Raw genomic sequence first — 18,278 nt, forward strand, 5'->3', positions numbered from 1 at the left:
AGTGAAGGGCAGTTAGGATAGTTAAGATAGAAAAGAGAAGGTAACCAGTAGACAACAATAGTGGAAATAGTGGAAATGATCTTTCTGGACAGGAACTGAGTATTGAAAGTAGGTAAAGGAATCTACCAGATAACCTTTCAATATCTATACTGCAAACCACGATGCCCCAAAGTAGGGCGGGGTGGGGTGAGGGAGAGGGAGAAGGGAAGAAAGAGGGAGGGAGGGAAGAAGGGAGGGAGAGGAGGGAAAGAGAGAGAGAGAGAGAGAGAGAGAGAGAGAGAGAGAGAGAGAGAGAGACTGCCATAGAGCATAAAGGCACCAGGTAGGGGTTGGGGAACTGGGGATATGGGTGTTGGGAAATGTACACTGGTGAAGGGACAGGTGTTGGAACATTATATGACTGAAACCCAACCATGAACAACTTTGTAACTGCGTATCTCACTTTGATTGAATTAAAAATAATAAGTCAATTAAAAAAAAGACGGAAAGGACATCCCATAGCCACTGTCTTGTAAACTCTTCTATCGGCCCCCACTTTAAGATTCTTCACTAAATCCTGGAGGAGGTGCAAGCCATTAAAATGTATGGGTACACCAGTCTCCTGGATGAAAGTTTGAGGGTGCCGTAGGGAGGGGGGGCGGGTGAGTGCCCAACCTGCTGAAGCCCAAGCAGCTGCGTCTACACCCCAACAGCTGCCGCCATGTCAAGACCCAACTCCATTGCTTCTCAACTAATCTCTGCAGAGACACCAACCCTATGAAAATTCTAGGTATATGGGTTCTCAGGCTGAGAACTATGGGGTCTTCTCAGAATGGGAGAGGACAGCCTCCTTCAAATTCCTCCTCCCCGCACTCCATGACCCCTGTACTTTCAGAAACCCCAGCAGCCACACCTACATCCCACAACCGCAGTCATGTTCATGGCTCAGTTCTGCAGATTCTAGAGTTTCTGGAGAATAGGTCACCACACGACACCTACAAATTCCACAATACTGACATCCTGGTAGGAGTACACCAAATTAGATGGGAAAGTAATACAGAATTCAACTAAACTCAACAGGAAAAAAACAAAACAAAATAATAGCTGAAGGCTCAACATAATAAAGACAGCTTAGTAAATCCTCAGACAAAGACCCCATGGTGAGATAGAACAATTTTCACAAATTTTCTTTTACTGTAGTATTTTTTGATAATTCCATTAGCATTTAGTTGTAACAAGTTAAATATAAAATAAATTATTTTGTGCCTGCTAAGGCAGCAGACATAGGAAGTGGTTGGGAAAAGCTGGACATGGTGAAGGGAAGGTCACACCGGTGGTGGGATTGGTGTTGGAACATTGAATGTCCATAACAACTGTATTACAAACAACTTTGTAAACCATGATTTTTAAATAAACTAAAAAAAAAAATTAAAAAAATAAAAATAAAAAGATAGGAAAACCCTCTAGAATGAACTGAGCTGTGTATAGAATATATCCTCTCAACACTGATGCCAATATAGAACATCAGGTTTTTAAAGTTAAGTTGAAAGAGACATTTTGGGGCTGGAGCAATAGCACAGTGGGTAGGGCGTTTGCCTTGCACGTGGCTGACCCGGGTTTGATTCCCAGCATCCCATATGGTCCCCTGAGCACCGCTAGGGGTAATTTCTGAGCGCAGAGCCAGGAGTAACCCCTGTGCATTGCCGGGTGTGACCCAAAAAGAAAAAAAAAAAAGAAAGAGGAAAGAGACATTTTAATTTTTTTTTTTATTAGTGAAACACCATGAGGTACAGTTGTAGATTTACAAATTTTTGTGCTTGGATTTCGGTCATACCATGATCAAATACCCATCCCTCCACCAGTGCCCATTTTCCACCACCAGGATAATATCCCTCCCCCCCACCCCCATCCCCCCCTGCCACCGTGGCAGGGCATTCCCTTTTGTTCTCTCTCTCCTTTTGGGTGTTGTGTTCAGCAAAAGAGGCATTGAGTGGCAAACATGTTCAGTCCAGTCTACATTTTAATTTTAAAACCAACCAATAAATTTAATCAAATCTCACTAAAAAAAAAGTCCAATGGAGTCTTCTACTTTTGTACTGTTTACCCAGTTCTGTGGGAAACTAATGAGCTGACTAATGAACTTTAACTTGAACATGTTTTTGTTATGCTGAAATTTCATAGGTAAGTAGATTTTTAGAAATTCAGATAGCACTGGTAATACATATAGTTAAGAAAATTTCAGAACTTTTGATATTTAAAAACAATATTCACAACTACAGAATGAGCTATATAAGAACCAGGTACCTACTCAAAACATGAAATTGTTGAAGAATAATGTGGACTGTTTTAAGGTGCATAAAACTTTCCAATGTCTTTATTCTTCATTTAAATATTTTAGATTATGGAGTTGCATATACTTCAGATTCTACAAAGGTTTTCTAGGGTTCCTTAAAGGAAATTATGTACAAAATTTGCAAGCAGTGCCCTTCTTTCCCATGCCCTCTACGTCACTCCTGCTTAGATTCTAATTTAAAAAAAGAAACAAACAAAAGACTTCAAATTCAAGAACCTTTGTATCAGAACAAAAGTTGTCTTCCTTCGAAAACCAATACATGTTAAAGATGAAATAAAGTCCTAGAATCAAAATAGCCAAATGATTACAGATTGAACACTACTTTTCATAAATGATAAATTACCTGTAATTAGAATATAACTGGTAAGTTACAAAAAGAATTGCTGAAAGCCACTCCAGACACCGGAGCCCGCTGATGTTCAGCACTCGGTGACACTCTGAAATGACAGCAGCCAAACCAATGCCAGCAAGGACAGCCACCACAGCATTGCTCTGCATCCAGAATCGCTCCACCTGTAAGAGACAAGAAACCCCAGTGTTCTGTTGCGTGCTTTATCCACCGGGTCCCTGTGTATTTTAAGGATGTACTGAATGCACCTAGTCGCCTCCGCCTGCTGCCATTCTGGTCTTGCCAAGGCAAGGCCACACAACATTTATCTCCCAATGTCCAAACATTCCTCCTTCCAAACTGGACATGTGAATCCTCTCTTGGATCCACAGCCTTTATCTCGAACTCCTGCAGTATATAAAGCAGAAGAGAGATGCTTTTGTTTTCTTTGCTCCCAGTGTTCCTAAGCTCCATCTGACTCCTGATTGCCTCTCTCACCCTGCCTTCCTTACTTCTATGTGACTCTAGGAATGGAACTGAAGGGGGAACTTTGGGGACTCGGACTGGCCCCTAGTCCTTCCTTTTCTCATTTATTCTCTTGGATAGGAGCTGCCCAGGGAAAGACTCTCTCTGGAGTCCCAGTGAGATGAGATGGAGAGAGGCCCATCCTGTGGGACACTGACCATGACTAGTGGGGGGTTCCCGGCCATGTGGAGGTACAGGATTAGGATGACCTTGTTCAGAGCTGTGTTCTCCAAATTATGCCTCAATAAAGGTGATTCACTCACCAATACTCTGGTCTATTTTGTTTCTCAATGGATTCAGGTAGTCAAGTAAGGTATTATTTATTAGATCTTGGAGTCAGCTGTTAAAAAAAAATTAAGCTAATTCAGAGATGGAACCTGGAGCCCAACAGAAACACAGCTGCTCTTTCAACAGACATGAGTCTGGAAAGCCTGGAAATGAGGCAAAGTCTTTTATAATCTCAAAACCAAAGCTGTTATAATACATATTTCTTTGCTATTAAAAAAATAACTAGAAGAAATGCAATATGCAGATGCTTATTTCTGGATATATATATATATATATATATATATATATAATGACTAACTTAAACCTTCCTCACATCAATTTTACATTTAACTACTGCGTAATTAAAGACTGGGGTTTTTCTAAAAAGGGGCCTTAGCCTTACTGGTGCAGAAATTTAAGTTTGGGGGATCTAATAAGGTACATGTAAATGTAATTTTAACTATTTCTGAGATAATTTGCTCATCTACACGATTCATGAAGACATATTTGTGTATTACTGACTTTCTGCTCAAAGAATATTTTTTTTTTCTTTGTTAATTGTTTTTTTTTTTCTTTTTTATTAGTGATCAAAGAATATATTTACATAAGACTTACCACACCCATGAAAAGTGGTTTTGAAATATCTAAATTTGCTCTCCAAGCAAAGAATAATGAATAAATGCAAAGCATTCCAGTAAAAAGCCATACTAATAATGGAGTCTGTTTGTCCCTGTAAAAAAATTTTAAATATGTTCAAAGTTATTTATATAACATTAAATAGGAATTCTACTTAGTTTCAAATTATAATAAATATATGAATTTATATAACTTTACACCTTTAGGTAAAAAATAAAGAAAAATTTCAGACTTAAAATTCTAAGTTGAAATAGATAACCAAAACCTAATAAAGAAAAATTTCAGACTTAAAATTCTAAGTTGAAATAGATAACCAAAACCTAACAATATATTATACATTGTACTGCATATAGTGGACAATCTAATTTGGAACTATGAAGTTAAACTTTAAATTACATAAAAGTTGTATTGATTATTACATTAAAGATGAAATTAAGCACATCTAAAATAAGAATAATTTCAAATATCAAAATAATGACTTTTTATTATTATTTCTTTTTGGCTTGGGGGCAGACCCAGCCAGGGCTCAAGGTTACTGCTGGCTCTGCACTCAGAAATCATTCTTGGCAGTGCTTGGGGAACCAAATGGGATGCTGAAGATCAAACCAAGGATGGCCATGTGCAAGGCAAGCACCCTGACTGCTGTACTATTTCTCATCCCCCTAAAAAATAATAAACATTTAAAAGGAGAAGCTCAAATGGTGAGAATACAAAGCTTGAGAACATATTACACAATCTTCAAGTTAATTTTATAATATGGACTAGGCGTCTTAAATGTTCATACTCATTGATCCAGTCATTTGACATGTAAGCATAAATCTTAAAGCTATAACCAGAAATGTAGATTTAAATTAATGTATACAATGCTATGATATTGCTTATAAAAATAAGAGCAATCTAAGATTTTTGGAGATGGGGGCTGGAGAGATAGTAGAGCGGGTAAGGCTCTTACCTTGCATGTAACCAACCCAACTTTTGATCCCCAGCTTTGGATCCTGATCTCTAGCATCCCATATGGTCCCCCAAGCCTACCAGGAGTTATTACTAAGTGCAGAGCCAGGAGTAACCCATGAGCATTGTTAGGAATGGCCCAAATCCAAAACCAAACCAAAACAAAACAAAACCAAAAAAATAATAAAACAATGGTGTTTAAAAAAAGACTGTATGAAATTATATTAACCCTAATAGAAATGATTTGCAATATAAGAGATTACTTTTTTGGATCTTGGCCATTGATGGGATTACACGGCACCGGGGGCATTTGGTGGGTGTTAACGCCTGCATACTGGAAGATGGGGGATCTGGGTGGAGGAGGCCCCAGTCCCAACCCAAGCAGGCTTGGAGATCTACGCCCCCGGCCCTGCACACCTGGGTTCCTCTGCTGGTTCCTTCATGCGTGAGGCTCGTCCGAACGTGTGGAGAGTGTTCTTAAGCATGGCTGTGGCTGGAACCGGTCTTCAGCTGCCGGGGCTCTGCTCGGGGTGGGGTGGGAAACTCAACCCACTCTTCTCCAAGGGGCCCTGTCGTGCATGGGTTGGGACTGGGGCTTCCTCCACCCAGATCCCCCATCTTCCAGTATGTAGGCGTTACACCCACCAAATGACCCCGGCGCCATGTAATCCCATCAACGGTCAAGACCCAGAGCTATAAAACCCTGTTCCCGGAGGCATCTTATCATCTAGTTCTTACTCTGGAGAACCTGGCAGGCTACCAAAAGTATCCTGCCCACACAGCAGAGTCTGGCAAACTCCCCGTGGCATATTCAATATGCCAAAAACCAGTAACAATGATGGGTCTCATTCTACTGACCCTGAAAGAGCCTCAAATGTGGCACTTTTTAAAATCTCAGGGCTAGGACGAAGGAGACATTACTGGGGCCTGCTCGAGGCAATCAATGAACAACAGGAAGACAGTGATACTTTTTTGGAATATAAAACAATGAAATATTATATAATGAAAGTGGAAATATTATATAATGAAAATTGAAATATTAATTAATAAACATGGGAAAATAACAACAAAAAGGAATTACATTACTCACTTTCTAGGGAGACATATGTTTGCCCAAATTGCCAGGGCTTGAATGTTGAATGAGAGTTCTTCCCTCATATTTGTTACTTGAGAACTATAAAAGACAAAATAACTAATTGTTAGCAGAATGTAAAGCTGGTTAATTCCAAAGAAAACATTCTAAAGAAACCAAAGCCATTAACATCTGCTTATACACTTAATTTCAAGGACTACAGTCATATTTCTAAATGATTTTGTCTTACATTATGGAGAAAAAGTGCTATAAGAAAGTTAAGCCCTTATGTTTTCCAATGATAACATTTGGTTACAAATTTACATAATTTGCTTACAAATATATGAGAAAAATAACTTCTGTATTTGGGATATTGATATATTGACATTGTTAACCAATTTATATATTTTTTCATTTTTGTGTTTGTTTGTGTTTGGGGCCATTGCATACTGTGCTCAGAGCTTAATTCTGGCTTTGTGCTCACTCATGAAGATACTCAGGGGACCATATGTGGTGCCAAACTCGGGCACTACATCTAAGGTAAGCACACCATCAGTTACAGCCTCATTCTGAGCCCCAAATTTAGATCCCTAACTGTTTTGACAATGTGTCATTTGAATAAGTTCTTGAACTTTGTTCAATTAGCAATGCAAATATGACCTCCAATTTTGTAACTGAATACAAAATTAAATCAAGGGGCTTGAGCAAGAGTATAGCAGGTAGGGCTACTGCCTAGTGCACGGCTGTTTCTATCCCTGGCTCCACATATGGTTCCTGAGTCCTGCCAAGGATAATGCCTGAGTATCATTGTGTGTAGTCCCGTAAAACAAAACAAAAACAAAACAAAAAAATTAAATCAAGTAGTTGTCAGGACATCTAACCTGGAAGAAAGGAAAAGAGGAAGGAAGGAAGGAAGGAAGAAAGGAAGGAAGGAAGGAAGGAAGGAAGGAAGGAAGGAAGGAAGGAAGGAGAGACAAGAAAAGTGATATCCATCTGTTCTTCTCTGGGTTTACCAACTTCTTCCTTAAAAGGCTATAGAATCAAACTTAGTTTACCATGGCAGGCAGACCAACAGAAGGGAATATAAGAGAGGGCCCCAGGGACAATGGAGGAAGTAGATACTCTGGTAGGAAGTGTGGTGTTGGAAAGTTGTATGCATGGAAATATATCTTTAACAATGTAACTCACAGTGACAAAAATTAAAAAAAAAATTTTTAAGGCTTCCTATTTTTCAGGTTCAAAAAAATTTTTAAGCTGCTATAGAGACATTTTCCCCCACTATAATTAACCTAAATTCTTCCATTAACTAATAAGCATTTCCCAAGTATTATTTGAATTCTATAATGGTTTTAACAGCATCCAATTTTTAAAAAAGAACTCCATACACCATCTTAAAGAACTTCCGTCTTCCTACTGGCAATTTTACTGGAGAAAATGTGATGCCATAATTATGGAAACCACACAATATGTATTTTATTAATGGAGATTCATCTACTACGAGAAAATATCCTTACTCATTTTCAAATACACTTGAAAAATTGATTCCAGCATGAGGCCCATTTCAAACATTCTTCAAAAGGAATGAAGTCAGTCTCAAAATTAATTCTTGAAGATCTGTTGCTTAAATGTAAGCTCTGAAATATGGTCACTGCCTAGGGTTAGATTTAATAATTTTCTTGTATAGAATTGCAATTTAGAGATATGCATGGGAAAAGCATTTAATTTGCTTGACTGGGAAAAGGTAGATGATTAGGTTCCATCATACTGAAGGATTTTCTAATAAGTTAATTAAAATTGCCTTTCTCCACACGCGTGTACACTTAAAACAATTAAAGACTAGAAATTCTCTTAATCAGAAAGTGCTGGAATTATGTCTCCCATTCTACCTTATGACTTGGCTGGAACAGTATGGTTGTGAATGGTCATCAGTTTTGTCATTGTCTCTGGGTATATAACCTTATTGCTACGATTTCAATGGAAAGGAGGCCTTCGAAAGTCCCAAATAGATGATTTTTTATATGTAATCAATGAAAGTTAGATGCATGGCCTAAAATTACCCTAGAGGGTTCTTTGTAGTACATGTGGGATTTATTAATGAAAAATGTCCCAGTCATCTTGGGCATGATAACAACCCCAGCAGACAGGTAGAATAAAACAGACTGTGGTTGGAGCAAAGCAAAAATCAATTAAAAGATCAGAAACACTGGTAAAATTCTTCTTTAAAAGGAAACAACTTCTGGGGGCTGGAGCAATAGTACAGCAGCTAGGCTGCTTGCCTTGCATGTGGCTGACCTGGGTTCAATCCCTGGTATTCCATATGGTAACTCAAGCCTGCCAGAAGTGATCTCTGAGTGCAGAGTCAAGAGTTAGCCCTGAGCACTGCCAGGTATGACCCCCACCCCACACACACACAAGAAACAGTTTTTTGCTACCTTATTGTCAATAAAAAAGGAAAAAGTCATGAAATCTCAACAACAAAAAGAACAATTTCAAATCAATTGTGAGAACCAGTAACAAAGGATAAGAGTAGCTAGTGGTAGGGAAATATTTTCCAAGATATAGCATAAAATGAAGATTAATAAAGAGCAGACTAATAAAACAACCTGCATATTATGATTACTTTTTAAAATGCAAAAACATTTATAAACAGGACAATGGAAGCAAGGAAGCTAGCAAATAAAGACAACAGAAACTGGGCCAGAGAGAATGTACAGCAGGTAGGGTGCTTGCCTTGCATGTAGCCAACCTGGATTCAATCCATAGCATCCCACATGGTCCCCTGAGCCCACCATGAGCGATCCCTGGGCAGTGCTAGGCATGTCTCCTCCCCCTTTCCCCAAAATAAAAAAAAAAAAAAGAAATTGTGAGAACCTCTGAACTGCCTCATAAGTAGAGGCAAAATATTCTCTGAAAATTTCAAATTAATAATCAGTTAGGATTATAATAAGTGATTATTAGGATTATACTATTATAATAATCACTTTCCTTCTTCCTAATTTTATTTAAAAATATTAAAAAATATTATAGGTATGGATATTTTTCAAGCGGACTCAATTTGTATAATTTTTGTTTTGTTTTGGGGTCATACCTAAATACTTGGGCTGGAGCGACAGCACAGCGGTAGGGCATTTGCCTTGCACGCAGTCAATATGGCCGACCCAAGTTCGATTCCTCCGCCCCTCTCGGAGAGCCTGCCAAGCTACGGAGAGTATCTCGCCCGCATGGTACAGCCTGCCAAGCTACCCGTGATGTATTCAATATGCCAAACACAGTAACAACAAGTCTCATGATGGAGATGTTACTGGGCCCGCTCAAGTAAATCGATGAACAACGGGAGGACCGTGTGTCCTTTGCTAAATACTTGGTGGTGCTTTGGGCTGACTCCTGGCTCCGCACTCAGTACTTACTCCTGGTGATTCCTGAGTAAGTAAGGAGCATGAAATGTCTTACCCACTGTACTATGTCTTTGGCCCCCAAAAATTTGTATGATTTTTTTTTTTTTTTTTTTTTTTTTTGCTTTTTGGGTCATACCTGGCGATGCACAGGGGTTACTCCTGGCTCTGCACTCAGGAATTACTCCTGGTGGTGCTCATCCATATGGGATGCTGGGAATCGTACCTGGGTCGGCCGCGCGCAAGGCAAACGCCCTACCCTCTGTGCTATTGCTCCAGTTCCATTGTATGGAATTTTAGGCAAATATTAACCTATCTTTTTAAGAATGCTAGTAGAAACCATAGATGAAATATATTTGCTTAAGCTATCTCTAAAAAAGTTGTATGTGAAAATATGTCAAAAATAGAGCTTATGGATAGGTGGTCTAAAGGAAAAATCTTAAGAGACATTAAATGAAGCTACAAAGAATTAAGATGTAAGTAGGACAGTGAGAATGTACACGGGTTGCTGCTTGCTTTTGCTTGCAGAGCTGATCCTGGCACTAAGTATGGTCCCCAAGTACCACCAGGAGTGACTCTGAGCACAGAGCCAGAAGCAGCCTTCAAGCCTCGCTATATGTCACCAAAGTCCTTCTCACCAATTAATCAATCAATAAATAACCAGGAGTCAGAAATAAATCAATGGGCTGAGTGCATGGATTGCAAGTGGGAGACCCAGGTTTTGTCCCCAGCACTGCAGTGCCCTGAGCACTTCTGAGGATTACCCTGAAGCACAAAGCTGGACACTTCCAGGTACCCTCAAAAGAAAAGTTTAAAAATAATTTTAAGGCATGACTCAATTCCAAATAACAAGTGTTCACAATATGCTAAATATAGTGTTACAAAGTCTCTCCAAAGAAAACAGACATAAAAAACATAACACAAGCAACAGAACATTGGGTAATTTTGTATTCAATTGAAAGTGGAAATGTTTTAATAGGATCTATACAGTCTCTCTCTGTTTTTTCTATACAGTCTCTTAATATTCAACTTCACTACTGTATTTATTGCTCATAAGGTAAGCTTTATCTTATTGAACAAAATGCCAAGATGTATAGAAGATACACTTGTGTAATGAATATACACAAACTTTATTGCAAAGGTATATTTCACAAAAAAAGTTAACTAAGAAATCCAAAAAAATCACAGGACCTGTGACTGAAATCTCCAAGCTTGCTCAGAGCAGGAATGGGCCTCCTTCTTCCATCTACTAAGTTTACCAGTAGCTTGGCAGTAATACCCACAAACTGCCTCTGGCACCATAGCATCTCAATGGCCATAATCCAGGGACTCAGAAATAAAGCTCCCGGAGGAGAGCAACATAGAACGAATGACACACTGCAGAGATGTCTCCAGATGTCTTAACCAGGGACACTCAGAGGGGAGCGGGTGAGTTTCCCTCTCCATCTCAACAGAGACCCGGCAGTCAAAATTCTCCAGAACTCAATAGCCATCAGGCTCAGGCCCACTCTCCACAGGCTCAGATGAGCCTCACCTATGAGTGAATCTGTTGTATAATTGTATTCTAAATTTTTGAATTTCTGGAGCGAACTCTCATACTCTACACCACTGATGTACCAAGAGTAGCGCACAACATTTGATGGGGTTTAACAAACATGTTAGTAATCTCTTACACAAGGGCTTAATGGCTCCAGGATGATATACACACACTTTCCTCTAAGGAAACTTTATTCGACCATTTTCAGCAGATTATTCATAAGTAATACAAAAGCAATTGTTCCGTTTCTGCTTGGGAGGGGCACGGTTGGGGATTTGGGGTGGAGACATTTGAATTAGGGTGGTGGGAAGGTTCATTGGTGCTGGGATTGGTGTTCAAATATTAAATGTACTTAAATATACTGAATTATTGTGAGCAACTTTATAAAAATAAAAAGAAATCCAAAAAATCATTTAAAGGAACAGAAAATCCATTCAAAAATATTTTCAAATATTTGATACTCACAGCAATATTTCAGACATACTGGATCCTACTTCAGATTTGGCCTAAATATTAAAAAAAAATGAAAGTTCAGTTGTGCACACATTTAGCTGAAGCTTGTTTAAGCTACTATATTCAACAATCTTATTTTAAAAGGTAAATGTTTTAATATATAATGTAATATTTCCCTTCTTTTAATTTCTGCAGGGCCTTACTAAGAATTTTTAAGTTTGTTTTTATTTTTGGATCATATCCGGTGGTGCTCAGAGATCAATTCTGGCAGTCTTGGGAGAATATATTGGGTGGCTGGGATTGAACCCCAGGTCAGCCATGTACAAGGCAAATGCCTTACCTGCTATATTATCTTTCAGGCCCCAGGAAAAAAATATTTTAAGTCAGTGAAAACTAAACAAGGCTATCTCTGAGGAAGAATTTTAGAAATAATAATTGGTCAAAAATCAGTTAACTGTTCCACCAGGAATTATTAACATATTAATAAATTAAGAGATTTTGTACACTTGTTAGACTGTCTATAGCTGTTTATGGGTACTTAGAGCTCATTATTCACTTGTTAGTCTAAAATCTCCTAATCAAGAATAAATTATACAAATTTAAAATCTGGAATCTGTAAGAAGCAATACATATAAATAACCCACAGCATAAATTTAAAGTATCAAACTCTCTAAGTAAAAAAAGAATGATTTTTATTAACCTACTTTATTATGCACTATCTCTTACATTACAAGCAGCATATGGTGCATATTTAAGAAATAGTGAGTTTTTAAAAATCTATAGTCCTGGGACCAGGAATGTAGCTCAGTGACAGAGTATATGCCATGGATGTGTTAGGCACTAGATTCTATCCTTGGCCCTGCGAAGAAACAAACAAAAAAATGACTGAATGACCATTTATTGAAAAAACAGAAAAGGGGCTGAGGAAATGGCTGACAGGATGGGGAGCATACTTTGCATGCAGAAGCTGCAGGTTCAATCCCCAGCATCACATGGTTCCCTGAATATCACCGGGTGTGACCGTCTCCCAAATAAACACAACAAAGAATTCCTCATGAAAACCTCAAAGTAAGTTATAAAGTCTTGTTGTGTTGCTTAATCTCCTACTTTGTAAAAAACATGTAATTTCGCTACTACATTTTTTATCCTTAAGTAATACATGGTTAACTTCTGCATAGTTTATATTTGCACCATATAATATACATCCTTCTGACATTACTTTCTTCTTTTTTTTTTTTTTACTATGGTTTATTTTGGGGCCACATCCAATTGTGCTTAGGTCTTACTCCCAGCTTTAGGCTCAGGGTTTATTCTTGGTGGGTCTGAGGGGATCATATATGGTACCAAGGGTCAAACTGGTGCTGACCATATGCAAGGCAAGCACTTTACCCCAGTACAAAATCTTTGGCACCCCACCCCCACCTCCCAATTTTTGTTTCGCTTTGTTTTGGGGCCATACCCAGTGGTGCTCATGCGACGCTCAGGCTTAATCCTGGTTCTGTGCTCAGGGATCATTCCTAGTGGTCCTCTGGGGACCATTTGTGGTACTGGGAATCAAACCAGGATCACCTACTACATGCAATGCAAGCACTCTACCTGCTGTACTATCTCTCCGACCCCCACCAATGATTGTTTTGTTAAAAGTCCAGCTTAAACACGGAAGTTTTTCCACTTATTTTTCTAAAAAGGAATCTCATTAGAAATTTACCAGACTGAATGTTCCATATTCTTCCCTGAGAAAATGTGTCAAAAATCCAAGCAATGTTGTCTGGTCTCCCCAGGTCCAGCGGGCTCGACTAAGGTAGGATGAGATGGGCAGGTAGACATAGGGCAGCAAACCAGCAGTGAAGCACAGGCTCAGCTTCAGCAGGGAGCCCAAGGAGAGTTCCTGCAGCAGAGCACAGTGTGCCGTGTGACACTGTTTATTTTAGTCTACTTCATTCTGGAACTTCAAGAATACAGCAAAGAAAACATCAAGTCTGTTTACTCAGAGCTGATCTCTCAATTTATATTAAGTCACCACAGAATACTGTGTTAAACCTCCTGATTACTGTGGATTACTAGAAAATTGCATCAGCCTGAACTCCTTTGCATGGCAGGTGAAATCTGAGTGAAGCAAATAATATTAACAAAGACTTAGGAGTATCATGTTTACTGCATCTTTTACATTTAAAACCATGTCATGACATGCAGCATTGCACAGCTGAGATAACCCACTTGGAAGGGATTGAGTTGGCTGGCTGGTTTTGAATATGCCCCAAATACTGTTCTCATACCAATTCACTTCATTCCTCTCATCAGGAACAGACACTCTATATACTCTACTATGATTACATATCGACAAACTGATTTTTTCTACAAGAGTTTCAAACATTCCATGGCACAAATGAAGCTAGCTTTTATATAACCTCCGAATTTATCCAAATGCCCCCTTTCTTCTCATTTGACACAGATGATGGAGGACTAAAGGAAATTTGTGACTATATGGAACAATATTGCTTCATATAAGAATATATTTCTCATCTGAACATTTATAAAAGAAGTGAAATAAAAAAAAGAAGTGAAATGTTAGTGAATCAATGCAAAGATTAAATCCAAAAGCATTATAGGTCACTAGAGAGATCCATAGTGTAATAGTTTCAGTAACGGAAAGAGACTCTTACAAATATTATCATTGGAAATTGTCAATTTTCTTTGACAAAAAAGTATAAACATGTGACAAAGCATCCACCAAAAGCAGACTAAGTCATAGATTCTATTGAGTAGTAGTTTCAGTAATGGAAAGAGACTCTCACAAATATCATCATTGGAAATTGTCAATTTTCATTGACAAAAAAAGTATAATCATGTGACAAAGCATCTACCCAAAGCAGACTAAGTCGTAGATTCTATTGGCATTATCAAATAAATATTAATTAAAAGTGGAGTGCTTTTATTGCAGTATTCATTTAATTTGATGTTTCTCAAATGGTAATGAGGTACATTGAAAACAATGACATGAGGGGCTGAAGAGATTTCTCAGTGGGTAGATTACTGGCCTTGCACATAGACTATGTAAGTCCAACCAGCAGTCCCCCCCAGTCCTGCCAAAAGTGATTTCTGAACATGGAGCCAGGAGTAAGTTCTGAGCATTGCTGGGCGTGCTCCCTATGACACCCCTCATCCTCCCAAAAGAAAAGAAAACAATGATAGCATGGAAAGAGTAAAAGAAATAGCTAATAGAACAATGTGACTTTGCTATTCATAAAAACAGTCCTAATTGAATTAATCAGGAAACAAAAAGAAATAAAAGGCATGTTATAAGAAAGGAGTGAAATAACCTGTTTGCATCTGACATGATTTTATATATACACACATATATAGAAAATCCTCAATATCTTGTCAAAAAAATTAGAACAAGTAAGCGAGGAAAGTTGCAGTGGGCTAGGGATGTGGCTCCTCAGAAGCAAGCCAGCAAGTGCTTCACCATGGGTTCAAGCTTCAGCACTTCAGTCAAAAACAAAAAAAAGTTCATAGAAAAATTTCAGGATATAAAAATCAACATGCAAAATTAATGATTTGATCGAGAATAATATAATGAACTATCCAGGGGTCAAAATTTTTTTAAAAATCCCATTTATATTGCCATCAAAAGCAATACATACCAAGGAACATAACTGGGGAAAGGGATTTCAGTCACACCCAATCATTACTCGGACTTCTGGCTCGATACTCTGGGATCATTCCTGGCAGTGCTTGGAGGACCATATGCAAAGTCAGGGATAGAACTAGGGTCAATCGTGTGCGAAGCAAGTACCTTAATCCCTGTACAATCTATCTGGTCTCCTAGGAACACGATTTAACCAAGAATGTTAACTAAAAACTTTAAACTAAAAACTATGCACATTGGTTAAATAAATTGAAGAAGACAAATAAATGGAAAGTATCACAAGTTTCATGAGTTGGAAGAATGAATCATTAAAACTTACAGTTTTAACCATAATTAGAACAACCCCAAATCATCTATAGTGTGAAAGCATTCCTATCAAGATTCATATACACATACGTACATATCTATCCATCTATCCATCTATCTACCTAAAAGATACATACCCATTTTCAATGATACTTTTTAAAGAATTTTGGGACTAGTAAGACAGTACAGCAGGTAGGGCACTTGCCTTGCACATAACTGATCTGGGTTTGATCTGGAACCATTCCCATTTGGTCTCCTAAGCTTCACCGGGAGTGATCCCTGGGCATGAGCCAGGAATAAGCCCTGAGGATCACCATGTATGAACCAGAAACCAAAAGGAAAAGAATTTAAATAGGGATCCTAAAATGTGCACAGAACTGTAAAAAGAGTAGTCATAGCAATAATGACAAAATCAAAAGGTGGAGGTATCACATTACCTGGGTTCAATTATATTTTAAAACTCTGGTAATTGTCATGATATTGTATTTGCATCAAAACAGACCCACAGTCTCTGATGTGTGAGATGGTATCTCATTGTGGTTTTGATCTGCATCTCCCTGATGGTTAATGATGTAGAGCATTTTCTCATGTGCTTTTTTGCCATTCGGATTTCTTCTTTGAGAAAGTTTCTGTTCATTTCATTGCCCCATTTTTGGATGGGGTTGGATGTTTTCTTCTTGTGGAGTTTAACCAGTATTTTGTATATCCTGGATATCAACCCCTTGTCAGATGTGTATTCGGTGAATATTCTTTCCCATTCTGTAGACTGTCTTTGTATTTTGGTCACTGTTTCTTTGGAGGTGCAGAAGCTTCTTAGTTTAAGCTTCTTTCTCAAAGAAGAAATCCAAATGGCAAAAAAGCACATGAGAAAATGCTCTACATCATTAACCATCAGGGAGATGCAGATCAAAACCACAATGAGATACCATCTCACACCTCAGAGACTGGCCCACATTCAAAAGAACAAAAGCAACCGATGCTGGCGTGGATGTGGCGAGAAAGGGACACTCCTTCACTGTTGGTGGGAATGTCCACTGGTTCAGCCCTTCTGGAAAACAGTATGGACGATTCTCAAAAAATTAGAAATTGAGCTCCCATTTGACCCAGCAATACCACTCCTGGGAATATATCCCAGAGAGGCAAAAATGTATAGTCGAAGTGACATCTGCACTTGTTTGTTCATTGCAGCACTCTTTACAATAGCCAGAAACTGGAAGAAACCTGAATGCCCAAGAACAGATGACTGGTTAAAGAAACTTTGGTACATCTACACAATGGAGTACTATGTAGCTCTTAGAAAAGATGAAGTCATGAAATTTACATACAAGTGGTACAATATGGAAAGTATCATGCTAAGCGAAATGAGTCAGAAAGAGAGGGATAGACATAGAAAGATTGCATTCATCTGGGGGATATAAAGTAAGAAAGTATGAGATTAATACCCAAGAATAGCTGAGATCAGCACCAGGAGGATTACTCCATAACTTAGAGGCCAGCCGGGTATCCTAGAGGAAAGGGCAGTTCAGATAGAGAAGGGAGCACCAAATAAAGGATGTTTGGAGGATCCTCCCAGGAGGGGAGATGCATGTCGAAAGTAGACTATGGACTGAACATGTTTGCCACTCAATGCCTCTTTTGCAGACCACAACACCCAAAAGGAGAGAGAGAACACAGGGGATTGCCCTGCCACAGAGACAGGGGGGATGGGGGGGATGGGGGTGGGAGGGATATTATCCATGGTGGTGGAAAATGGGCACTGGTGGAAGGATGGGTATCTGATCATTGTATAATTGATACCAAAGCACAAAAAATTGTAAATCTACAACTGTAAAAAATAAATAAAATAAAATAAAGGGAAAAAAAAAACAGGTAACCCCTAAACTGATCTTTACATATATTACATATGCACAGCTTTCTGTATGTTAACCACACCTTAATAAAAATTATTGTTAAAATAAAAAAAAAAAACAGACCCACAGACCAAAGAAAAAGAACTGAGAGCCCAAATGTGTGTGTGTGTGTGTGTGTGTGTGTGTGTGTGAGTGACACTGAACAATATTTGACAAGAAAGTAAAAAAACTCAATGGGAAAAGAATACTATTTCAGCAAACATTGTTTGGAAAAGCAGGTGACTATAAGTAGAATTGAATAGGACTTTTATCTTTGACCACTCTCAAATATTAAAGCAGATTGGAGCCTTAAATATAAGATCTGAACTGTAAATCTTGGAGTGGGAGTGGGGGGGTATAAAAATATATATGGGAGACGCTCCTTGACTTTGGTCTTGGCAGTAATTTCTCAGATATTACACCAAACCACAAGTTTTGAAGGCAAAACTTTTAAAGTGGGGCCTATACCACAAGAAAACGTTTGTACACCAAAACAATAAATAAATAAATAAATAAATAAGCAAGTTACAAAAGGGAACCTACAGAAGGACACTTGCAAATCACATATATGATAAGGAGTTGATATCCTATACGTAAGAAACGCATACAACTCAATAGTAAAATCATCCTCATCATCTGACTAAAGAACAAGCAAGATTCCTGACTTAAACAATTTACCAAACATTCAAATAGCCAAAAGAAATGATAAACGTGACTACAGCGTTAATATTTGAGAAAATGCAAATCAAAAGCACAATAAGCTATCATGACCTCAGCTCTGTTAGAATGGCTATCCTCAAAAATAGAAGCTCCAATCAGGATGTGAAAGAAACGACCCTGTATCTCCTTGTGGAAATGTGAATTGGTAGAGTCACTTTGAAAAAGATTAGCCACTTCAAAAAACTAAAAACGTATCTACCAGATGATTCAGCAACTCCACT

At 38.4% G+C, this 18,278-nt stretch overlaps 1 protein-coding gene across 1 annotated transcript in view; it reads right to left on the bottom strand.

Moving 5' to 3' along the window:
* The window catches only part of TMEM260 (transmembrane protein 260), an 82,512-nt gene that overhangs the window by 22,391 nt on the left and 41,843 nt on the right, over window positions 1-18,278 (bottom strand). Inside the window, 5 exon segments of the mRNA XM_056133572.1 lie at window positions 2,676-2,845; window positions 4,068-4,182; window positions 6,130-6,213; window positions 11,506-11,546; window positions 13,202-13,381. Of these exon segments, the coding sequence (XP_055989547.1) occupies window positions 2,676-2,845; window positions 4,068-4,182; window positions 6,130-6,213; window positions 11,506-11,546; window positions 13,202-13,381 (590 nt within the window).

This window comes from Sorex fumeus, unplaced genomic scaffold, assembly GCF_029834395.1.
Source record: "Sorex fumeus unplaced genomic scaffold, SorFum_2.1 ptg000098l, whole genome shotgun sequence".
NCBI lineage: Eukaryota > Metazoa > Chordata > Mammalia > Eulipotyphla > Soricidae > Sorex > Sorex fumeus.